The sequence below is a fragment of the Maylandia zebra genome, linkage group LG20 (genome assembly GCF_041146795.1).
Source record: "Maylandia zebra isolate NMK-2024a linkage group LG20, Mzebra_GT3a, whole genome shotgun sequence".
Classification (NCBI taxonomy): domain Eukaryota; kingdom Metazoa; phylum Chordata; class Actinopteri; order Cichliformes; family Cichlidae; genus Maylandia; species Maylandia zebra.
Window position 1 is genome coordinate 13,758,815 of NC_135186.1, and position 26,141 is coordinate 13,784,955.

At 41.8% G+C, this 26,141-nt stretch overlaps 1 protein-coding gene across 3 annotated transcripts in view; it reads right to left on the reverse strand.

The window, feature by feature from the left end:
• Positions 1–26,141, reverse strand: part of cpne9 (copine family member IX) — a 108,408-nt gene that overhangs the window by 69,493 nt on the left and 12,774 nt on the right. For 2 of the 3 annotated variants that reach the window (XM_014410837.3, XM_014410836.3), the window contains exons 3-4: positions 7,072–7,118; positions 1,240–1,343 (exon numbers count right to left, since the gene is read on the reverse strand). In XM_014410837.3, the coding sequence (XP_014266323.3) occupies positions 1,240–1,343; positions 7,072–7,118 (151 nt within the window). Of the gene's footprint in view, positions 1–1,239; positions 1,344–1,527; positions 1,819–7,071; positions 7,119–26,141 lie in introns of those variants that run through there. The other variant, XM_076878424.1, reaches the window with a different exon arrangement.

Consider the following 26,141-nt stretch of genomic DNA (forward strand, 5'->3'; position numbering starts at 1 on the left):
GATTATAGGACCAATTGCAGAGTTTTATCTTCTGGGTTATCTAGCAGGAAGACATTTTTAAGCATGTGAATAATGCTTCCAGGTCTGAATGTACCCTAAACGAACATTATTTATCGCTACCAGCAGGGGGCGACGCTTTGGTAAAATAGGCTTTTGTTTGCATAGTGTGAAAGTGTGAAATGTGGTCTTAAACACTGGCAACACTAAAATATCCTCAGCTTCACAGCAGGACTTCACTAACCAGTTGATGCCATCTACATCCATCTTTTATACACAGTCTATGATTTTATAATCTCCAATAACCTAAATTATATTTAATAAACCAAAATAAATAATAATAATAATAATAATAATAATAATAATAATAATAATAATATTTCTTAAGAATTCTCACATTTTTTTATTTTTTCAAAATTAATGAATAACAACATTAATGATATTTTAGGATCTTTCCTCTGAAATGCATCACATCAACGTGATTGTATTTATCAGCAAACAATTTGTTTTTAAGTAAATAATAAGCAGTATAAATTAATAAACTATGGAAATGCAGTAATATACACTGCTTAAACGCATTAGAGTAGTTTAACATATTTACATCCCCCTGGCAGATCAAACATTGAGTATCCTTTGCTGCCACTCAGTTGCCTGCCTAAAAGTAAAAAAAAAAAAACTTTACAGTGGGACCACATGTGCACCCACTTTGTTTCTGCTAGCATCTCATAGTCTCTGGTTTCTATGTTAATGCTAGTCTCTTTCCATGTGGATGCCCCTTAAGTATGGGTATATGTACATGTATATGATACTGAAAAGTGCTGGGGGAAGAGGAAGTAGCCTATTCCAGCTGTCGCTGGGCCGCCAGTTCATCAGAGGCCTGACAATCATTCACACCTACAGCTAATTTTGAACCACCAGTTAAACTGAAACCCACACGTACAGGGAGACCGTGTGACCTCACCACAGAAAGACTGGCCAGCAGATTCAAACCAATAACGTTCTTGCTGTGAGGTGACAGTGCTAACCACTTCACTATTCTGTGAACAGTCGAGTGTTTGACTTTGGTCTGTTACTTAGTAAAGTCAATAAACTGAGGATCTACAGAGAAAATAAATTATTGAAGTGTAATCAAAGGCATTACTAGGTTAATTATCTCTGCCTCCACATTTCAGTTTTTCCACAGTGTGCTCATGTTTAAATTACTTTAGATTTATTAAGAGCAAGCAAAGTCAGGCTACTTACACATCAAACCTTAGATTCTGTTTCTCTTCAAAGAAGAAATCCAGGACAAACTTCCTGACGAAATCAGGATTCCGAGTGTTATCGATAACCTCTGTCCTGCCAAACTACAGAAAAAAAGAAGTGATAATTGGCGGTAACAGTAGCATCGATTTTTTTTTATATATATGCTATAAAACTTGTTTTAAGAAAAAATACACCAGAGATACAACCAAGTAAAATTCATGAGGTTTAGCAACAAGTCATTAATAAATTTATACACAGAACTGGAATCCATAGACACAAATTCACCTTTGCAAAACTCAGTATGACACTGAGCTGCATTGTGTTTTGCTGAACCTCGTTTCCCTAGAGAAATCAGAGTGTTACTCTGGAGGAGGCTCTCCACATTGCGAGCCCACAGAGACTCAGTCCCAGCCTCTCTCCTGGGCCAGACTGTCTCTCCATCATACTGACAATCACGCCAGTAATCCCCCGGTGGACTGCCGGCCGCGGGGCTGTGGCATGGCCTGACAGCACCGTGTAATGAGCTATTGATCTTAGCACTGCCTCACCACAGCCACAATACCTCGACTCATGTCCTTAGTGCCCAGCGCACATAATCCGCGCTATCAACCGTGTCCCCAGCCTATCCATTACCAAGGGCTCGCAGGTTACTATATTAGACCTTAGAACTGACCCGCCGTATCGACCCGCAGGGAAAAGCCCGTGATATTTTCTTGCGGTGTTACTATTTCCAGGGATGGAGGCCTTTGGTTTATAATCTGACTCTGACATGATTGGTTAATAGATGTTAGAGCATTGTGGGCAAAGGTTAGGAATGGCTTTGTCAGTGATTTTTTTTTTCTTATTCTTGGGTAAGTAAGGAGTTTTAAAGGCAGCGTCGGCATAGGAGCTAAGACTGTAAAATGAGTTGGTTACAGATGTAATCCTATTACACATACATGCTTTTTATCAACATTCCACTCCTTTCATCTATTGTTTTTCACTAAAGTACTGCCAGGGAACATTTATTCACTGTCAGAAATACACTGGGTCACAGAAAAACTGACTCAAGGCTAAAAAACTGTTAAATAACAACAACATTGGTGCACAGAAGAAAGACCTGCTCTTCAATTTGTTTTCCGTGTATGTTGTTATGGGAGCGTTTTTTACGTTTATTGGGTAAGCTAAATGGAGTTCATAGAGACTGTAATACAAAAGCTGCATAAGGGATCTTTGAACCATTTGTTGCAGAGGGTTTAAAGAGATTTGTTTCCTTGGAAATCTGCAGTTCTCAGCCTGGTAAGTAGACATGTCTGAAAGCATATTTGACAGGTATTAGAATAAGAATTCAGCACTACCACATATATTGTAATTGGTGTAATTCAATAGTATCTTCCTTAGCACAACATGGATGCATATTTGCCCGAGAGTAAACTGATCTTGGATTTAGCACTCAGAACCCAAATTAACATGTATACAAGCAACAATTCAAACAGCTTATAGGAAGAGGCGATAATTGCCATCTTAAATGTGATCTTAAAGCCTTTCAAATCCAAAAGTTCTTTCAACTTAAAGTGTTCTTTTTCTGTAGCATTGAATAGTCATGATTAAATAACCCGAAATCAGATTTAAAGGTAGGAGTTCAACTAGCTATCAAGCTAATCTGCTTCACCAGGACTGTGTGGGTGTGTTTTGAACAAATTTAATGAGCAGAGGCTTGACATCTTAAGAAAACAACCCCATAATTGTCATCATATCTTGATTCAAAGGTTGCAAAATCCTGATTGCTGCAGGGAATGAACTCCCACCCACTTCAAGCAAGTGAGAGAAACTCTCATTAAAGACGAACACAGAAATGTTTCAAGTGAATCAACAGAAGTAACGCCCCGAAATCCGTAGTAGGATAGCAATCTTGCTGTGTCTGTGTCCTATAATGCCCTATGACAGCTGGGATAGGCTCCAGCGCCCCCCGCGACCCTGAAAAGGATAAGCGGAAGCGAATGGATGGATGGATGAATCGAGGAGGGGGCCTAAGGGTACATCTTTCGCCATCTTGCAATCCTGTGATTGCAGCCATTCCCCAGCTCTCTGTGAATGGTACTCATGGACATTGATCAGTGGGCTTTGATCAGTGGTCAAGATAATTTGCATAATTATGATGAGGGTGACCTCCCAGGCCATTGTTCCTTCAGTGGTGCTAGTTTCAGCTATTGCGCAAATGTACTGTTTATAAGGTTGGGGAAGCCTGGAGTCAGCTGAGACTGAAGAAATCACTCGGATGAGTGAGGAAACATTTCTCCGACTGAAAACGCAACGTCCAGATGAACAGAATCAACCTTTTGGGATAGGCTGAGAAAACAAAATCAATCTATGATAGTAAAAAACACAGAATATTGAAGTGCATGATGCCAGAATTATTTCCATGGTGAGAAAAAATTAATTCACAAAATCTAGACATAGATTTGAGGAGGCAGGTGTATCACTGTCAAAGTCTACCATCAGGTGGCAACATCATCAGTGGACATATAGGTTTACAAGAAGGTGCAAACCACTGGTTACACTCAAGAACAAGAAGACAAAATTAAACCTCGGCAGGAAACGTCTAAAAGAATCTGCACAGTTCTAATAAAAGTTCTTTGGACACATGAAACACAGATTAACTTGTACAAGGTTTATGGGAAGAGAACATATAGATGATTACAGTTGCAGAAACACAATCTGGGACTTGTTTAACTCTTAGGATTGTTTTCTGGTGATTTTCCTTGGTTTAATTCTATAAAGACTTTCATTAGAGACAGAAAAAAAATCCACATGCTTTCTGTCCGTTAACAAGACAATAAGATTCCTTTGTTGTGGGGAGGATGATAAATAAAAGTACCAGCTTAATAACCTACTATAGCTTCCTAGAGTTTAGTCTGCTCAGTGAATGCAATTATAACACTGATTTGATGAAATACAGTTTGTATCACCACAAAATTCCATTGCCAGTGTAGCTCTACCTTCATTTCTGGCTTAAGGGCATGTAATCACACAGAAAGAGCTGAGACGGAGTAGTCTGCAGTCATCTATGGGGTACTACTGCTGATTTGTTGACCTTTAAGTGGAGGATCATAGCTGTTCACAGAGGAAAACTGAACCGCTTGTGATCATAAAACAAATGAGTAAACTGTCATGGCCTGGGTCTAGGGACCCAGGGCTCATGTATTTTAGTGTATGTTTATATTTATATTTTCCTATCACGGGACAAGAGGTAGGCCACTTGAACTCTTTTGTTGTAGTGATGGGCCGCCTGAGACTGTTTTGTGGGGTTTTTTCTTTTTTTTGCACCGCTGCGGGATGCACGGTTTGACTTTGGGACTGTGACCTGTGAGGGTTTGTTACTTCGTTGTTTTTGCTTGTTTTGGTTCTGGCCCTCCGTCCTCCGTCGATGCTATAAACATGGCTCTACACTTCATCCTGCAGCATCTGGACTCCCCAGGAACCTATGCCAGGATCCTGTTTGTGGACTTCAGCTCTGCCTTCAACACCATCCTTCCAGACCATCTCCAAGGCAAGCTTTCCCAGATAAATGTGCCTGATCCCATCTTCCGGTGGATCACTGACTTCCTGACGGACAGGAAGCAACATGTGAGGCTAGGAAAGAATGTCTCAGACTCGGTCTCGGACTCCCGGACCATCAGCACCTCAGGGCTGTGTTCTTTCTCCTCTGCTCTTCTCCCTGTACACCAACTGCTGCACCTCCACCCACCAGTCTGTCAAGCTAATCAAGTTTGCAGATGACACCACCGTTATTGGACTCATCTCGGACGGGGATGAGTCTGCCTACAGGAGGGAGGTTGAACGTCTGGTGTCCTGGTGCAGCCACAACAACCTGGTGCTGAATGCCCAGAAGACAGTGGAGATTACTGTGGACTTCAGGAAGCGCACAGCCCCACTGCCCCCCATCATCCTGACTGACACCCTCATCATCTTTGTGGACTCATTCCGCTTCCTGGGTACCACCATCACCCAGGACCTGAAGTGGGAGCCCACCATCATCTCTGTCATAAAGAAAGCCCAGCAGAGGATGTTCCTTCCTGAGGCAGCTGAAGAAATTCAACCTGCCAACACGGACGATGATGCAATTCTACACTGCAATCATCGAGTCCATCCTCACCTCCTCCATCACCGTGTGGTACGCTGGAGCCACTATCAGGGACAAACAGAGACTGCAGCGTGTTGTGCGCTCTGCTGAGAAGGTGATTGGCTGCAGACTCCCATCTCTGCAGGACCTGTACACCCCCAGGACACTGGGGCGTGCAGCTCGGCTCTCAGCTGACCCTTCTCACCCTGGACACAGTCTGTTTGACCTGCTCCCCTCAGGCAGGAGGCTCCGGTCCATTCGCACCAGAACCTCTCGCCATAAGAACAGTTTCTTCCCCTCTGCTGTTGGACACATGAACAATAACCATATGACTGTTCCCACCACTAACACATGACCCTACGCTGTGTTCACTGCATCATTCCATGTTTGGCACTGATCACCACCTGCACTCATGTATATACCTATCTACTTAGCACTTTTAATTTTTATTTTTATGTTTATTTACAGAATGTTTTGCACTAAGTACCGCAGCAATTTTCTAATGTTGTAAACCTGCTCAACATTTGGCAATAAAACCCTTTCTGATTCTGATTGCTTTGTTTTGCATAACAAATATGGCCTATAAGTAAGATGATACAGTGTCAAGATGATTCTTCATTTGCTGAGTCCTTCCCATCACATGGTTACTGCGTGCATTTGAAATATTATACAAATTTATTGCACCTTATTTTGATGGACAAGGTTTATATACTGCGCACACATAATAAACAAAACAGTCACACAATACAAAAAAACCCATCATGCTCACAGGACGTTTGCATGTAAGTGTAACTGAACGTTAATGAATAATTTCTGCATGAATTGCACTTACAAATGACATATAGATTATTTACATAATGCATAATGATGTCAAAAGCACACAAAGGATTTCCAGGTTTCCATCCATGTGCAATTATCTCCTCGAGGTGTCAATATGTAAGGCTGGCAGAGAGATATTTACTCTGCTGATTGTGCTGCAATTCATGCAGTGCTTTTTGATTAAGCCCCACCACATGGAAAGCAAAGGTGTGAGGTGCGTTAAAATGAGGGGATCAACGGTAGCCAAATAGTGTGACTAAAGTACACAAAGTGACTAGAGGCAACGTGTAGGCAAACTAGATGAGGGAATGTAGCGCCAAGATGTGAGACATGAACTGTGTGAGGGACCTAACAGATCAAAATGTATTCAAAATGTTAATGAGCAATGGAATGTCACGTGACCTTGCCTTTAAAACAGTGACAGTGGATGAGACAGCAAGATGTCAAGGGGAGCAGATGGTGCATTTTTGATGAGGTGGAAAAAGAACTGACCTTCTTTCTCTCACTGCCCTGAGTCATGACAAGAATCCATTTCATTCAACATCATAAAATTATGAGTCTTTTAATTTATTTATTCCATCACCTCCAACATAAATTCACCAGTTTGGGTCTGATATGTGGGGCTTTCCCCCCCCCCCCGGGTGTTCAAGATGTGGTTTCACTTTCTGGGCAAGTGAAGAGGCTCACACTTCCAATTTTCTACAAAATGTTCTCAGGGGTTTTTGTGAGTTGCCTCTGGACTTCAGCTTAATAACCCCCATTTTAAGTTCTGATTGAAAATCATTAACACTGAAGACAACTCATTTATTTCATTCCCTATAAAAAAAATAAAAATAAAAAAATCTGGCAGATATGTAGACAAAAATATTGGATATTGTCATTGGCAATAGAAAGGTTGCTTAACTTACCTCCCTCCATTCTTTGGTTCCCACAGCCTGCAGATACAACACAACAACTGGAAGGGAAAGTGGAGGAGTAGAGGCCAAAAAGGAAGCATGAAGAAAAGAAAAAACACACTTTTTAATCTCAGTCACTAGTGTAATGGTTTCTGCATGTTGCCACCTACATATCAACACACTCACATCCACATATATTTCAGTTAGATCTGATGTAGCCGCAAGCAGAGTAAACAATTTCTTCTTAAACGCAATGAAAGAACATTTAAAAAATGTGGAATTTTCAATATCCAGTGGTGATATTTACACTCTATTAATAAAACAGCTGTCCATTAGAACAATAACAACTCATTGTACATTTCTCTCATTTTCACACTTTTCATCCTGATCTCGCTGCGTAACTGTGAGGGAGTAATCATTCTCTACATTTTCTGCCTCACAGATATGCTGTCACCACCTTCAGCCAGGCCTCTCTCTGGCTATTAATATGCATGAATATTACAAAAAAAAATGCAGAAGTGCTACAAGGCATGGATCTAAAGACCAAATAGGTAGAGTGCCATTGCAAACTCCCCTCTCAGAGAAAATAACAGAATCAGTTGTGAGCAAACACATACAAATTTAATGATATCTCATCAGCCTCAACTGTACTTAGTGTTCAGTGTTGCATGTTAGCATATCCTTGTTCAAACAGGCTTGGCTAAAATACTGTAATGTATTACATGAAAAATACTATTCTTCCATGTAAACAAAAAAGGTTTCCACGGAAACCTTTCATCCATGTTTTTAAAATCTTTCTGATCTTTATGTCTTTACTGACATAACTGAAAATGTTACCTCTTGCTATAACCCTGCAAGATACTTATATGCATGTAACTGGAGTGGTTATGTAGTGAGCAGTGAGCGCTTCCAAAGCTCACATCTAATAATGAACAGAAACTATAAATATCAGATGAACAACTGCAATCCTGAAGTTCTTTTAGTTGAAAAAAAGAAGTAAACAGAAGTGTATGGGGAAATGACCCCTCATTTATAATCACTTATTGTGAGTCGTATATTTCACATAGTGTTCATAGTAGCCTGTCCCCTGTTTTCCTTCAAGCCAAATCTTTGCTTCATGAAAAATGTAAAGCACCAGCAAACACAGATTTAGGCTTTAAAATGTTTAAAATGTTTTATATATACAGTCTGTGACAGTGCACCTGAAGCACCACAGCTGCCCTGGCTCTGTTAATGCATTGCTCCTGCCATGCAGTGCTCTGAGCTAAATTATGAAAGCCTCGCAATTACAGTACTAACATGCTGACATTTAGCAGGTATGAAGGTCTAACTGTTACCACAGTCTACTCAGTCTAGCTTCCTAGTATTTCTTTGGATAATAATAATAATAATAACCATGATGTCATTAGATTTGTCATTGTGTTTGTTCATAAAACACATTACAGAAAGACAGTCATTCTGAGCAGAGGACAGTGCAATGACCAAACTGATTAGCAGCGTATTTGTCTTTACATGTCTACAAACGCAAATGACCAAACCAACAAAGGTTTAACTTCAGTTTAATACTTGACTTAGTTCTTCCACAATATTTCTGATAAAGATTTGAACAAAAATGCATCAGATTTATTACATTTTGATTATAATTCACCAACAGGTTGTTGAGTTATATTTCACTCAAAACAGTTTGCTGATCTCATAGAGGAAGTGTTAAGTCACCAAGCATATTCCAATTTATAAGTGGATTGTGTATCTGCTATTTTCATTGGACAAAGTACAAAAATATCAGCCGCCCAGTGATGCTATGACCAACGTTTTTTTGATCCATTCTATGGGGACCCAGAATTTCACAGCATTCAGTAATTGCTGGGATAGTTCATTTACCAAAAGCCTTAGAGACCGCCTTTTTAAACTTAGCATGGCTAAAGCGTTTTAGCCTAGAAAGGCTAAGGCAGAAAGGGTTTATTTTAAAAGACTTAATATGACATTTTTTGTTGTAAGCAAAGAATTTACCTTTACTTAATAATCAATAGCAATGCCACTGTAATCTGGCTTATTTTTACAGTAACTCATTAAGTCTCAAAAAAATTTCTTGATTAGTCAAATTGTTTTCCTTCACAGACGAGCATTACAGCCTTTACAAATTAGCTTTTTCGTGACTACGGTATAAATTCTTGAATTGTTAAAATAAAATGGGCCTAAGTAAGTTCTCCAACTGGTTACAATTTTTACTGTAATGTTTACCGTGTCCTGCGGTGCTTTGTTTAACATTATGTCTGTCTTTTGAGGGCAAAAGTTACTTTAAAACAGCATAAATATGCAAAAACACAGAGCCAGACCAATTATAACCCACAGATTTATTATGTTTATCATGTTAAGCTCAAACACAAACATGTTCATGCCTAAGCTAACAAGTAACACTCACGAAAGGCCCTTATGAGGTGTATTAATAATTGGCCAAGTGTTGCTGTTTGTGTCTAGACAGGAACCATCAGCCACTTTGTGCCTCTGTGAAGTTTGGACATTAGCTCTAATGAACTTCAGACTGTCTGGACCGACAGACGATTAAAACCACATTTTCCCTCCTAATGAGCAATTAAGAGAGGCGAGATAAGACAGAAAGAAGAGCAGACAGCAAGCGTTTTGGGCAGAGGGTTTGAAATAAAACAATCTTTTCTTTGTCTGACTATTAGCAGGAATATTGCTGCTTAAATGAGGTTTATAAATCTGATTAATCCAAGTTAATCAGTTAGTGAATTAGCCCACAATTGAATAACAGAAAATAAAAAATTGAAGGCAAATGAACATCAGGGGTTCAATCTGTTTGTCTCAAAGTCATACCTCTTAACTGCAATAATGATGTTTGAGAGAGAGCACGGTGCTTTGACCGAGATCAGAGTCTTGGGACCTTAATGTTCCCCGAAGGTTGCAGAGTTAGAGCAGCACAGACTCAGTTGTACGGAAGGCACAACAGCGCCTCTACTACCTGAGGAGACTGCGGAGCGCACACATTCCCAGATCTCTGATGTTGAACTTCTACAACTGTGCCATCAGCAGCGTTCTGACGTATGGATTTCTAGTGTGGTTCCCCAGCTGCACCAAGGCCGATCAGCAAGCACTCCAGCGGGTGGTGAAAGAAGCTGACAGAATTATTGGAACAAGTCTGCCAGAGATCAGTAATATCTTCCCCACTCGCTGTCTGAGGAGGGTGCACAGTATCCTGCGGGACCAACATCACCCTGCGCGCCACCTTTTCCATCTGCTGCCCTCAGGGAGAAGGTACAGGTCTATACAGGCCAGAACATCCAGACTGGCCAACAGCCTGTATCCACAGGCTGTGAGGCTCCTGAACTCTCTGCCCCCCTCTCACGGACAATAACCATATCCAACTTCTTAATAGCAATGAACTGGTCTGCATTGGTGCATCATATCTTTATTCTCTTCCCCCTCCTGCCCCCCCCCCCCCCCCCCCCCCCCCCCCTCTTTCTTAAATAGATAACTATCATATCTGATATCATATCTCACAGTACAATAATATTGAATGGGTTGCATTGTTGTATTTTGTCATGTTTCTCAGGTCTTTGTCTGAATTTCTACGAACATTATTGCTAAGGATTGTCTTATTGCATTGGAGTCACACTGGGTTAAATATGTACACTTGGGTTTTAAGGGGTATTTATTATTTTCTTCTTTTTTTTGGGTTGTATGGAAGCCCCAAACGCAATTTCATTGTTCTTGACAATGACAATAAATAAATAAATACTAAATACTAATCCCCGGTAAAGCCATTTGAGTGTCGTCCGTCTCGGAAGAACCTGACTGATTGCCTGCTTTATGGAAAGTGACTGACAAAGGAAGGAGCCCATCTGGTCAACTGCACAGCGGCCAAATCACAAGGCAATTCCATATCCCTCCTCCCATGACTCCTGACAACAGTCTGGCTGCAGGCTGGCCACACAGGGGACACTAAACATGAATGATTCAGAATTGAGCACAAATCATATCAAGTTCTAATCTGAATGGACATTTTAGCAGTGTACAGGTCATCCTACAGAAATAGAATATCTCCAGCAAACAGGAATCTGCATATTAGGATGTTAACACATTCATACCAGAATCTTTTGTCCAAACACACAAATGATTATTATACCATTACTATTCTTCTAAAGCAAATGAATCCAGGATTTCAGATCATTTGGCCACTTGATGTTTTGAAGTCTGGTTTCCAAAGAACAATGTTGCTTTGCTTTTATCTTGGCTCCTTGTGTCTGTCACGGAGAGACAAAGAGCCAATCAGATAAAAGAGAAAAGAGCATTTTACTTCACTACCAGTTTTTTTTTCAGGTAAATATCAAATAGCTCAGCCACACGAGCCAGATCATACAGATCCACATCCACATAAACACAGTTTACTAGCTAGCACTGACAAAAACATTTTCAGATATTGCTGCACTGCAGGCCTTCTCGGCCAGCAGGGTTGTAAAAATTTCCAGATACAGTTACAGTATCCAGTTACATAGAAATATATAGGAAAAAAGCTGCAGACTGCCTTTCCTCACGGACTCAGTCAGTTTTGAATCATACTGAATATAAAAAAGTTTATGTCAAAAAGGAGGATAAAGAAGAATGCTATTTATCATGTGATTGTTTTTTTTTTTTAGCGTGTAGGGAAATTCATCCTGAAGATTTCACTCCATATTCTAGACCCGGGTTTGAGAGTTTTTTACTGCTGTATGTACCATAGAAATCATATGGTTCCAGCTATACAAGATAATACAACAACATCTTAAACACTGATGGCCAGTGCAGGTGCACCAGCATGTATTTATGGATATATTTGCCATGTGAGTCGGACGATCAGAGAAAACTTAGACCACTAAAACAGAGAATGTCACAGAGAACTTTGAAAGAAACGCCTCATATTTACCTAAACAAACACGCATCTATTTCACACAAAACAAGGTGACTGAATTTTAGCCATTGAAGTCATATTAACAGTATATTGCCAGAATTTTCATCATGATTCAATTGCTATTGTGAGCCTTAACATGTTTAATATCCCAAAAACTTTGTGCACCTGCAAAGGATGCAGTGCACACTAATATGACTGATTTAATATTTAGAGCTTGGCACTCACACTGCACACCCTACATGTCATTTTCTTAGGTTCTTCCTCCATGAATATTTTCTGCAGCACATCAAAGGTGCATTTGAGCTCACTTGGAGAGCTCAGGTTTCAAGCTAGATGAGAGCAAATTTGTGAGGTGGCTCCTTGTTCCCCTCTGATAACAATTCCCAGTCTGCATTTCAATTTCAGTGTCTTCTTATCTAAACTGTCACTAAATATGGAAACACAGGATACTTGTGCAACAGTCCTACAGCACTACACATTGTTATATGATGAGTAGCTTTGCTACTTTCTTTGAGGGAAATCATGTTTCGGCCTTTGTTTTGATGTAATGAACAGTTCTAAATAAAACAGCAGAAATCAGCAGAAGCAGGAACAGTAGATGTATTATTAACAACTGCTACAAATATTATGTTTAGCAAAGGGAATGAGGGGAAGTGGCTTGAACTATTTACACTATGTGTCCTGCACCCTCCAGCACTGATTTTCATCACATCTAAACTGCTGTGCATTTTATTTTGTCTACAGATTTCTTAAAGAGATACCCATCAGATAACTTCCAGGACACCCTGCCCTTCAATATCAACATGTCTGTCCCACAAGTATGTTGAGAGTAGCTGAAAATGCCAGAGCATACTCTCGGTTGAGCAACAGTTACATCAACAGTCACCTGTGTGAAGGTTTTATTTGTCTGCTGGGGATTTCTTGCTGCCTGCCTCCAAGATTTGCACTGAAGGAGAATTTCATAAGAGTGAAGGCAGACACAAATAAGATTCCACAGACTTAGTTACGGGCTGAGGATACAAGCTGCTTACTGTGAGGTGAAAGAGAAAAGTGGTCAGGTAGATGGAATGTAGGGCTGTGGGGGGATGGCGCTAGAAAGGGGTGACTGATAGAAATCTAGCTAAAAGGTGAGGACAGGGAGGGAATGTGGAGTAAGAATATTAGACAGGCTGGGTGGGAGTAGGAAAACAGAGGAGATAAAGACAGAGAGATGAGATGGATAGATGATTGTTTGGCAAAGAGAAGTGGAGTGCAAATTTGATTCCAGCACAGTGAGGCAGTGTAAGATTTTAGCTAGGAAAAGAAGGAGTAGGTTTAAGACCTCAGCTGTCAAAAATCCTTCACTGATACACAAACTGTCCTATAAGACTGTCATATGAGTTAGCTAGGTTAGCAGCACTTCCTCACAAATCTGCTGATCTGCTAATGTTTGGAGACTAAATTCTCGAACCTCATTGATTCTTTCATTCATCAATATCAACCACTGAGGACAACATGCAAAGTCATTATTAGAAAGATGGGCAGATGCCGGTGGCACAAGCTGCCAGTTTATCAAGTCTATCATCATGATTCCAGTCCAGTTGGAAGTGTTGTTTTTTTTTTTAAATTTTATAAGACTAAGCCTTACAAACTTTATGTTCAGCTAAGGTGACCACATTCTAGCTACATTTCCGGACTTATTGTGCTGATGTTAAGTTCCTTGCCATTGTTCTTGGACTCTAAAAGAGTAGCTTTGTATGATTTGCAAATTAATAATCCCTATGAACAACTTTTACTGAGCCTTAAAATCAGTCATTTTACTTCCCTCTTATATAGCTTTACACCAGCTTTCTTCTGACTGGCTGTAGCTTGTAAACATTTCTTACATTTCCCAAAAGAACACTGACCAAAATATCACACTGCCTTCCCTGCCTTGCATTCTTCCCATACTGCATCCCAGTGCCAGGTGTTCTCCAGCTAAGCCACACACAAGAACCCGGTCATCTACATGTTGTAAAAGAAAATGTGATTCATCAGAACTGGCCGATAAACTACGTGATAGGTTTGTAGCTTGAACCCATCCACTACAATCCACTAAATCACAGGTGTCAAACTCCAGGCCTCGAGGGCCAGTGTCCTGCAGGTTTTAGACGTGTCCTTGATCCAACACAGCTGATTTAAATGGCTAAATTACCTCCTCAACATGTCTTGCAGTTCTCCAGAGGCCTGGTAATGAACTAATCATTTGATTAAGGTGTGTTGACCCAGGGTGATATCAAAAACCTGCAGGACACCGGCCCTCGAGGCCTGGAGTTCGACACCACTGCACTAAATCCACCTACAGTAGTTGCCCATTTGATTGGACCACACATGCCAGCCTTCGCTCTCCATATGCATCAGTGAGCCTTAGCTTCTTTGACTGATGTATTTTACAACGGAAAAAAATACAGTTAAAATTATTATTTAGTCTAATCCCTGAGGTTTTCATTTACACAAGAAATTACTTATACATACACTGACCTAATTATTTCGAACTTTGGCCATGTAACAGGGAGAAGCATAACAGGTCCCCTTGGTGTACGCGTGAGGTTTAGATGCTCAGTGAATGGCTACATACAGCATCTGATTATTGGAATCAGGCATCAAGGTCATTTATTTAGCATTCAGTTATCACTCAGTGTATAATAAATATGAAGGACATATTCATAGTGTAGTGCTGAACAAATTCAAATAACATGCAAAAGGTCTCCAGTTCAAAACACAAAACCCTGAGAGTGTTGCACGTGAAATAGTATCAAATCAAATATATGGATCCATGTGCTATAGTGACCTGGAAGATGAAGAATGTCCAGACTCACTAGGAAAGCTAAAGCTAAACCCTGTAATAATAGCATGCCTAATGCTCTGTTTATACTTCCTGATTTTTTTTTTAAAGTGCTCTTTTCAGGTAGGTCGTGGTTAATGGATGTTGTGGGTGTGGAATGGACAACCCTCGATGTCTGAATCAACAGGGGCTGCTCACTCTTTCCTCAGAACTCATTAGGAGACCTTGGGGGTAATTAGAGACCAGTGACCTTTAGTTTCAAGGTATGACTCAGGCCTTGCATTTACTCACCCCACTGAGCCTTTATTGAAATATAATTGACCAAGTGAAGGAAAGAAAACTTCCCATGTTAATGTGTAAACAATGGATGACAAAAAATAGTAAAATTCTGCCATCCTTTATTTTGCAAGAGGCATTCGGCCTCACGTGTCCCGGCTGTTTTCACACAAGTATATATATATATATATCATTCCCTCTCTCTCTCTCTCTCTGTCTCTCTACATATATATATATATATGTGTGTGTGTGTGTGTGTGTGTGTGTGTGTGTGTGTGTGTGTGTGTACTTGTGTGAACGAGAAGCTGGAGAAATACCAAGGGCTCAGAGAAGAGCTCGAGAGGATGTGGAGGGTGAAGGTAACGGTGGTCCCTGTGGTAATCGGAGCACTAGGTGCGGTGACTCCCAAGCTAGGCGAATGGCTCCAGCAGATCCCGGGAATAACATCGGAGATCTCTGTCCAGAAGAGCACAGTCCTGGGAACAGCTAAGATACTGCGCAGGACCCTCAAGCTCTCAGGCCTCTGGTAGAGGACCCGAGCTTGAAGGTTAAACCGCCCGCTGGGGCGTGCTGGGTGTTTTATTTTACATATATATCATTCTCTCTCTCTCTCTCTCTCTCTCTCTATATATATATATATATATATATATATATATATATATATATATATATATATATTAGAGATGGACCGATCCGATATTACGTATCGGTATCGGTCCGATACTGACCTAAATTACTGGATCGGATATCGGAGAAAAATAAAAAATGTAATCCGATCCATTAAATATCACGAAAGCACCTCGCAAAACTTGCAACACACCGTAACTCGCCTCAGAACGTTAGCACGTCGGAGCAGTATGCATCACGTGATAGAGCAGCTGTGGCATGCCGGACCTGTCGGTGGTCTGGATAGCATGTGGAGCTTCGCTAGCAACCTGGCATTTCATCTCCGACAAAGTTATCCCCGAGAGAAGTAAAGCAAGTGTGTAAGTCCATCTCTGAATGTTTGTAAAGCATTCCTGCGTTAAGCTTAACAAGCGACTGCCTCTCGCTCTCCGGCTGCTACTTCAATCGTGAAACTGCTTAAATGATCAGCTGATCGGCTTTTCTGTCGCGAGTCCGTGTCTCTTGTTTGTTTTTGGCCCACTTTGCACCAGAAAGAGGAAACCAGCGGCTGAACAACAGCAGAACGTTTAAGCTTGATAAGCTGTTGTTAGAATTTATTTAATATTTCTTTCTACACCAGGATCTTTTTCTACGTAGCTGACGCTGGTAACTGTGCAGGGGCGGATCTAGCAAAGTTTAGCCAGGGGGGCCGATAGGGCATGAACAGGGAAAAGGGGGCACAAAGACATACTTTTCTTTCTTATTCTCATTTAAAATGTCGAGCTTTTAATAAATAATTATCTGACACCCAAAGTTTTAATTTGATGTAAAATGAATAGAAGTCAATTACTGTATATAGTGACTATTAAGTCTAATATATATACCCTAGTAAGCTATAGTACTTTTTACTTTGGGAAGGTACCATCTGTGCAGTCTGCAATTTTGTTGAAGAAAGATGTTGAATCTATTTAATATTTCTTGAAAAATAATTGATTTCTGTGCATTTTTTTTCACACTGCATCAAATTAAGGTTGATTACGTTGATTAAGCATCATGAGGTGGAGCATGAGGGGTGGTTCCCTATTTTTTATTTATTTATGTTTGTTGTTGCTGGGAGTTGGAACCCTATTAGTTAGGTTGCTTAATATTTACGCTAAGTACTCTTTAAAATACCAGAATAGGGAGGATGGTGTAGGTCTAAGTTTATTAGATTGATCAGTATTGCTGAACTATGAAATATTTTTTTTGTATACAGGTATAACAGAATAGCTTTAGTGTAGTTGTTGTTTTAAACTTGAGTATGAACTTGCAGACTTGCAAAATGCAGCAAGATATTTTAAAAAACAGTTTTGTTGATTAAAAAACACTATATCGGATTCATATCGGTATCGGCAGATATCCAAATTTATGATATCGGTATCGGTATCGGACATAAAAAAGTGGTATCGTGCCATCTCTAATATATATATATATATATATATATATATATTAAAATATATATATAAAAAACTCATCCATATACAATGAATATAATGGTGAGATCTTTAGGAGACGTGGACAAGCTCTCCAAACTATAACCACACCTTCTGTGTTACAACAAAACATTAACTCCTACCTGCTGATGAGTCACAATCCTCGAGCAGCTACAGCTAAATGAATGCAAAAGAAATACCATATAATGTGATGAATTTGATAAACATGACTCACCAACTTGCAATGAGAGACTACAAAGAGTAATCATAATTGATACAATAATTGATTTTACTTTTATATACTCCTGGACCGACGGTCAGCTGGGGGGTTGCCTCTCCTACAGATTTTAATGGAGCGAAACACCCATGCATGTGGATGGAAACTGTCAGTACTCCACCAGCAAATGATGTTACATAAGAGAAGTGGGATGTTTTCATATGGGAGCCTGAGAGCAGTTTAGATGGTGGTGGATAGAAATAAAAGAGTCAGATAATTCCTGAGCTAGTAGCTTTGGGAGCTGCTGGATGACAGCATGAAGCAGCTGAATGAGATTGCTTCTACTTTTAAAGTGTCTTCTCTTAAACTTTCAAAGTTGTAGCAATCCGATGTCATCAGTAATTTTCTGTGTAATAGAGCTCCACCACCAGTGAAATATCCCATCTGGATAGGAATTAAAGTTGTAAATTATGCTCTTTGAAGTTTAAAAGGTCACTTCAGTGCTGTGCCCAAAAGAGCAAAGCGGTACAGTCAAAGTTATTGGGAATGAGAAGAAAAATATCTCATGAATTTCATTATTTTGTATCCGGGACCACAGCAATCTATCAGACAGATATATTTGTCTATTTCACTAAAAGACTGAAATTTCTTCTATTTCTCCCAGCCCCTAATCTCTTCAGGGAGCCGTACTTGGAGAGAATTTTTTCTCTGAAACGCACAAGACCTGTTTGCATCTGTCCAAGGGCAAAGTCTGTGTGGTCGGGGTCACGCATGCCTGGAATTCATTAAAATCTGGTTGAGACAAGGCTGAAAAAATGCATATCCAGCTGCCTAACAGCATTGCAGAGCATGTAATATTAATAATGAAAGGAGTTATGTTTCAAAATTAAACATCTATCATCATTTTAAAAAGTGACACCTCCTTTAAAACGCTGGCTGACAGGTTGGTACACAGCACGCCAGAGTTCTTTTCAAAGGAACTTACATAACTTCATTCCTTGGTGGAGAAAATAGTAGTGTAGTATACTGCTGAGTGACGGATTTGATTTTTGCATATGGCCCAAACTCAAACAGTTTCCATGACTGTGCAACCTGCTTTCACACCAAGTAATATGAGTGAGGGATTTAAACAAAAAAAGGGTTACATTTTTTATACTGGTCTGTCTGTTTTCATGTAAAAAAAAAAAATCTGTAATTTTGTTACTGTGACTTAGCATAATATGGTACAATCTAGCAAGCAAACTAACATCTATTAACAGACAGACTTGTACATAAACCCGCATGTGTGGATGCTTTCTATAATAAGAATTACTGGGAGTAGCCAGTTGGAGATTAAAAGGAGGCTAGAGCCAGTGGGGAGCTGGCTAGATCAGAAGACCCTCAAAGAGTCTTCTGGTCTAGCCAGCTCGACACTTCCTGACCCATCCAATGGCCATTGATATGATTTATTGTCAAAAGTATTGTAGGTGCCAGAGGTCTGCTTTAAATTTTAATTTACAATTAAGTTCATGTTTGTTTTATAATTCATAGATTCGTTGCATAATTCATCTTTTCAGGATTTCCAGTGGAAATTGGCCGACATATCCTCAGCATAACCATGTATAATATCCACAACACTTAAAAAAGAGGTTATACACACACAATACGGTAATATTATGTTGAAGCACAGTACGTATCACTCCGCCAGGCTCCTGACTACGGTAGCCGTAATGCTCCGACAATCCATCAAGCAGTCCAGGTTCGTAGCTTAGCAAAGTAGTACTAAAACATTTGACAGATTTTCGAGCGCCGTGTACGACATAAAATCGTTTCGAGGTCAGTAAACACAACCAGAATCCATACATAAGGCACACGGGGTTATAAGGGGCACTGTCGATTTTCAGAAAAATCAAAGGGTTGATTTTTTTCTGATTTTTCTGTGCCGTATTTTCCAAAAAAACACGGTAATAATGACGGCCCGCTAGCATGCTCTACCAAAAATAGTGCTTTGTTGTGTGTCTGACGGACAAAAGCTAAACCAGTTCCACACCACTGAAGTTGCAGCATTTTTACAAACCAATTCTGGTTTATCCGATTCATTCAACAATTTGCTTTCGCCGCCATGCTTTTTCCGACGTGTGCATATGAAACCAAAGGCACTGCGCATGCGCGTTTTACTCATATTCTATCGCGATATTTCATTTTTCTATCGTTGCCCAAAATTACACTGGTATTACCGTGAACGGTATAATATGGCCCAGCCCTAGTGTATACAAACAAGTACCTAGGGATGCAGACTGCTTTACAAACATTTTAGAAAGAATGGGAGCTCAGTGAATTCCAGTGATAGGATGCCACCTGTGCAACCCATCCAGTTGTGAATTTTCCTGACTACTAAATATCCCACAGTGAACTGTTAGAAGTATTATAACATTGTGGAAGTGATTGGGATCAACAGCATCTCAGCCAAGAAAGTCATAAGCCAAATAAAATCACAGCAGAGTTAATGGGTCAACTTTCTGCAGTGTCAATCACTACAGATCTCCAAACATCATGTGGCCTTCAGATTAGTTCATTAACAGTGCACAGAGAATGTAATGTAAAATTCCAACCTCCCCTTTAGTATGCTTGTTAGGAAAACTGGATGAGGTCACTACAGAAACTAATACAGTCCACATGGTTTTTACTGCCCTATGCATCGCCAAGAAAACGGTCCTCATGAACTGGAAAAATAAAAATAATCTTAATTCTAGCCAATATAGAAACCTTCTAATAGATCACATTAGTCTCGATATAGCCTCTGCCACCACATTAGATCAATCCCTCTGGGCTCCTTTGATCGGCTCCATCACCTAGCGGGGGTAGGGGGTCGTGGTTTGGTCCCGCCTTAGCTACTGTGGTTCATATGGAGTTGGGATGGGCTTAGGGCGCCTGGAGGACCCCTAGAGATGTTATCCCTGGAGGGCTTAACCCGGGGGTTGTGTTCATAACCTGGTTAGTGGCTCTGGTCGCTCTTAGAGGTTGTTCTCCTCGTGGCTGCATGCAGCGGGGCTGGAGGATGGTCTGTACTGGTGGACGTAGGTTACTGGCCTGGTGGCCTGGCTGCCCCTGAGTGGATCCGGGGCAGGCGTGGGGGTTTGGGGTTCGGGAGTGCTTTGCCTCCGTGCTGGGGCTCTGGCTGGGCCTTGGGGGCTTCGGTCCTCGTCGGTGTGTCACCGAGGTTGTGAGCGGGTGGGTGCATGGGGGCTCAGCCCTGGCGCAGGGGGCCTCTTGTGCATCGGCCTAACTGGGGGGCTCTTCAACTGGCAGGGAGGTTGTTCCATCGTTGCAGGAGTCCACTCTGCAGGTGGGGGAGAGACATAGGAGAGGTGGAGAATAAACTTAACCTGGGTGTCTGTTGTCTTGTGTAGTCTGGGAGACGATTGAATGTTGGGGTGGGTACAGTTTCCTCTGCGGTGGGGTAGGGTGGGCTGCCCCGGGTCCTGTGGGGCTTGGCAGTGCTACCGTAGGCCCCGGTCTGGATGGACCTGGGCTCCCTTGCCTTGGTGGGTACCAGAGGACGGGGGGTGCCTACTGGGGTCAGCAGGGGAGCTGGCCCTAGGGAGGGGCATCCTCCCCTCCCTCCTTTTCCTCCCCATCCCCGGCTACCTCCCTCTTCCCGCTCCACCACATTCACCCACACAGGAGGTTTTGGCTCAAAATCTCACGATACATGGCCCCATTCATTCTGTCCTTAACACGGATCAGTCGTCCTGTCCCCTTGGCAGAAAAACAGCCCCATAGCATGATGTTTCCACCCCCATGCTTCACAGTAGGTATGGTGTTCTTGGGATGCAACTCAGTATTCTTCTTCCTCCAAACACGACGAGTTGAGTTTATACCAAAAAGTTCTACTTTGGTTTCATCTGACCACATGACATTCTCCCAATCCTCTGCTGTATCATCCATGTGCTCTCTGGCAAACTTCAGACGGGCCTGGACATGCACTGGCTTCAGCAGCGGAACACGTCTGGCACTGCGGGATTTGATTCCCTGCCGTTGTAGTGTGTTACTGATGGTGACCTTTGTTACTTTGGTCCCAGCTCTCTGCAGGTCATTCACCAGGTCCCCCCGTGTGGTTCTGGGATCTTTGCTCACCGTTCTCATGATCATTTTGACCCCACGGGATGAGATCTTGCGTGGAGCCCCAGATCGAGGGAGATTATCAGTGGTCTTGTATGTCTTCCATTTTCTGATGATTGCTCCCACAGTTGATTTTTTCACACCAAGCTGCTTGCCTATTGTAGATTCACTCTTCCCAGTCTGGTGCAGGTCTACAATACTTTTCCTGGTGTCCTTCGAAAGCTCTTTGGTCTTGGCCATGGCGGCGTTTGGAGTCTGACTGTTTGAGGCTGTGGACAGGTGTCTTTTATACAGATGATAAGTTCAAACAGGTGCCATTCATACAGGTAACGAGTGGGGGACAGAAAAGCTTCTTGCAGAAGACGTTACAGGTCTGTGAGAGCCAGAGATTTTCCTTGTTTGAGGTGACCAAATACTTATTTTCCACCCTGATTTACGAATAAATTCTTTACAAATCCTACCATGTGAATTCATGGATTTTTTTTTTCACATTCTGTCTCTCACAGTTGAAGTGTACCTCTGGTGCAAATTACTGACCTCTGTCATCATTTTAAGTGGGGGAACTTGCACAATCGGTGGCTGACTAAATACTTTTTTGCCCCACTGTATATAGGGCCTTGAGGGTGGGCACGTTAACGGCGTCCATGCTCTCCCTTGTTTTAAATGCACTTTAGAACAACACGCAGCAACACTACACATGAGCGGGAGGAGGGAGGTATGGGGTCTTCACACACCCCCGTTCTCTGCTAGCCATTGGGGCGGGGGGGCTGGGAGGAGATGTTAGCTGTCCGATTGGCCTCCCTGCTGCTGCGGAGCCTGGGATGGTCTGCTTGCCTCCACCCCGGGGGGAAGGGTAACATCTCTTGGGTATGGGTTCTGTTTCCCCCTCTGGGGGCGAGGGTACCTGGACCCGGGGTATAGAGTATGTTTGGGGAGTGTGATTGTGTATACATGTCCATTTATGTCAATCCTTACGTTGGGTGAGTTCTGAGTGTTTGTATATGTGTGCATGAGGGTGGGAATGCATGTTTGTGTCTGTGTGTGCCTGTTTCTCTGTGTCTATATGTCAGGTCGGGTCTTAGACTCCACCTCTCTGGGAACTCCCAGGCCCTCCAAGGCCTATCTCCCCTCACCACACTCCCTGCCGGTGACTGATGCCCTCAGGGGTCGGTGGTGGTTCTTGGTGTCCGGGGCTGGGCGCCCAGGTATGTACCGGTTCACTCCCGGTGGCTACCTGGCGGCTACCTACTGGTTAGCCTACCTGGCGGGGCCTGGCGGGGCCTGGCGCCTGTTGCTCGGTCAGGCCTCCTCCGGGGTGTGGTGGGCCCTCGGGCCTCTGGCCTCTGGGCCTGCGGCTCGGTTCACTCTGGCTCAGCTGGCTGCCGGCAGAGCCAGCGGGCACGCCGGTGCAGCCCCCTCTAGCTTCTGCTCAGTGGCTCCTGGGTGACGCCTCGTCTGGGGAATCTCAGCCCTTCCCATGAGGGTGGCACGGATGCCCCTCCAGTGGTCCTCCTTGGGCTCTCGCACTCTGAGGCCTCTGGATGTCTGGGGCCTGGATCTCCTCCATGCCTGCTTCATGCCCTGGGGGACGGGGCTATGGCTTGCTACATCATCTTGCAGACCATTACATATGGAAACCATTTAAATACAAGCGCGCTGATCCACACAGGTATGCACACGGGTGTTCACTGCTCGTAGACTTACACCTTTCTTGGCTGCTACTTCAAAGCACATTGTGCGCTGTCTGTCCTGCGTGCTGCACAACAACATTGAATATTTAGTATTTACTGCTGTTTACACTTAGCTAGATTAATGCGATGGTGTTGTGTTTAGTATGTTGCTTTGTTTTGTTTTTTTGCTTGTTTTCTATTCTTCTTCTCTCAACAGGTGATCCAGGAGATTTTTTTTTCTCCCCCCCTTTCTCACTGTCCCTCTCCCCTTCTGTTTTTCTTTTCCTTCCTTTTTCTCTCTCCCTTTCCTATCCCTCACTCATGTCTGTCCCGTCTGTAACATCTGAAAATAAAATATAATAAATAATAAAAACAAAGGTCGATCAAATGGACCAATACAGTAATGCCACGATGATCCATTTGGCAAAGTAAATCCATTGGGTATCCTTGTTGGTCTTCAGACAACAATTCTGATGGCTAAAGAACCAAATGGGACAGGCAAAAAAAAACAAAACAAAAAAACAGTGCACAGAGCTTCTTGGAATGGGTTTGGATGTCTGAACAGCTGTGTCCAAGCCTCACATCACCAAGCACAATGCAAAGCATCTGATGCAGTGATGGAAAGCATACCACCACTGGACTCTAGAACAGTGGTGGACGCTAGAGAACATGTTCTCATGCTTCTCGATCCGGCAATCCGATGGACGAGTCTGGGTTTGGCAGTTACCAGAAAAACGGTAGTTGTGTTACTGCATTGTGCCAGGTGTAAAGATTGGCGGAGGGGGAATCGTGGTGTGGGTTTGAGGTCAGGACTCTGAGCAGGCCAGTCAAGTTCTTCTACACCACATCACCAATTCATTCCAAACATATTTGGAATGAATTAGAGTGGAGACTGCAAGCTCCAAAATTAGTGTCTGACCTCATACATGACATCTGACAGAATGGTAGAAAAGAAAAAAAAGAAAGTGAAATACACTCCTAAATCTTATGAAAGGTCTTCCCAGAAGAGGCTGCTATAGCTGCAAAAGGTGGGCAGACACCATATTAAACCCTAAAAATGGGATGTCACTCAGGTTTATATGAGTGTATAGACAGATGTGAAAATACTTTCAGCAACATCGTGTATATAGATATAGATTTAATAAGAAATGGAGTGGTTACCTCTAGGAAATGAAAACCTTTCAAAGATGATTGATCAATAGAACTAGAATAGGTGAAAAATAGAGAAACCTTAAAGATACCTTAAAGATAACCTTCAAATCAAAATGTATACCTGCAATTTTTTTTTCTGACCTAAATTAGTTTTTAATGGTTTAATGGTTGCTACAGACTCAGCTCAAGACCTGCAACAAATATGAAAGTAAACACATTAATGAAATGCAAAAACGAAGGTCAGGCATCAGTGGTGTAAAGCATGTCAGGATGAGCAAAGTGTAGAAGCCAGGTGCCGCTAGTCAAATGCACTTCATTAATTGATCACCAGCATGTGTGAGCACCTCCATAAAAACTGAATCTTTGCCAATTTGTAGTCTGGAGCATTCAGGTGTGTTAACACAGTGCCACAGTCTTCACAGCACTCTATGCCCAGCAAAGTCACCTCAAGGTCAGACCATGCAATCAGGGAAACTGCAACAAAACCAAAGAGCTACACACAAGCTCACACCAGTACAATTAGAGAAAGACTGTACAAGTATGGCCTTTTTGGAAGGGTTGAAGATGCATAATCATAGTGCACAGTGTCACATTTGGCCGAAAGCAAACATTCAAACACCTGGTCTTCCTAAATCGCTTTACATTTAAGCACAAAAGTAAAAGAACAACAAAATCTTCAATATATTCTTTGTAAAAACCTACTGGTTAGCCTACTGGTTTCAAAGCATCATGTTTATTCATGTCCATCTAAATGGGAAAAAAAGCTATTTGCAAGCCAACTTAACAGTCCTGTACTTTACACAGATGAGCACATGAACAGTGCAGGTATACAGTACATCCTCCATCCCTGTGTGGGCGGTGAGAGAGAGGCATCAGCTAATTTGATGGTGGAGTAAGAGAAACTCAAATTAAATTTACACAACGACCAGGCAACGTGACACAACATCTCCAAGGACAAACGCTGAGTCATCAATAAATTAGATAAGAAGAAGTGCCTGAAGAGATGAGTGTTTGGCATCTAACACATTCTTGTAGAAAGCTGTGACAGACAAGTTCATGAGCAGGAGACAGATACGCAGACAGACAGACGCAAACAAGCACAACCTCTTAGCTCAAAGCTGTTGACAAGAACAGCTGAAATTCTCAGAATGTGAATGCAGGAGAAAAGAGATCACATATTTATTGTTGTGTTCTTGAGAAAAAAATCCAATCATTACCAAAGTCCAAAGCTGTAGCTACCTAGGTATGAAAAAAGAGACTCACTACAGCACTGAAATAGCGAATATCAACAACCGGATCACTGGGTTTCGTCGAGTACCACTTGATATGAAGTGCCATCAAAGTTCAGAAGCACTGGGGTCTATCTGTAATTTGGTCTGCCTATTTTTAAACCAAAGATGCAGCCATGTGCTTTCGTATTTGTTTTGATCACTGATCCCCGAATTTGAAAAATATGTTTTTTGAAAAACTGTTTTGCAGACTGTAACTGTAGTCAATTCATTCAAAAAACGGTTTCACAGACCAGTCTGGCTATTATCTTTAACCTCCTAAGACCCAAACTCTTCAATGGCATGCATTTTTAATTTCTCTTTGCTATTTGGGCTGACTGGGACCTGATGAATGTAAAAACAAAGAATTACGTGATTTATTTATTTTTTTACCGGATTTTTGTTACTGAGAAGAATGAGATCCACATATGAGGACAGTTGTTTTAAATGTCGATAGAACAGTGTCAGTATAATGTCCTTGTAAGTGGATATCAGGCCCTTGTAGAACAAAATTAAGTACTTTGGTCTAGACAACCCAAAATATGACATCCACATATGTGGACATCAGGCCCTAGGAGGTTAACTAAATTTGTAAAATCTGGAGGTCA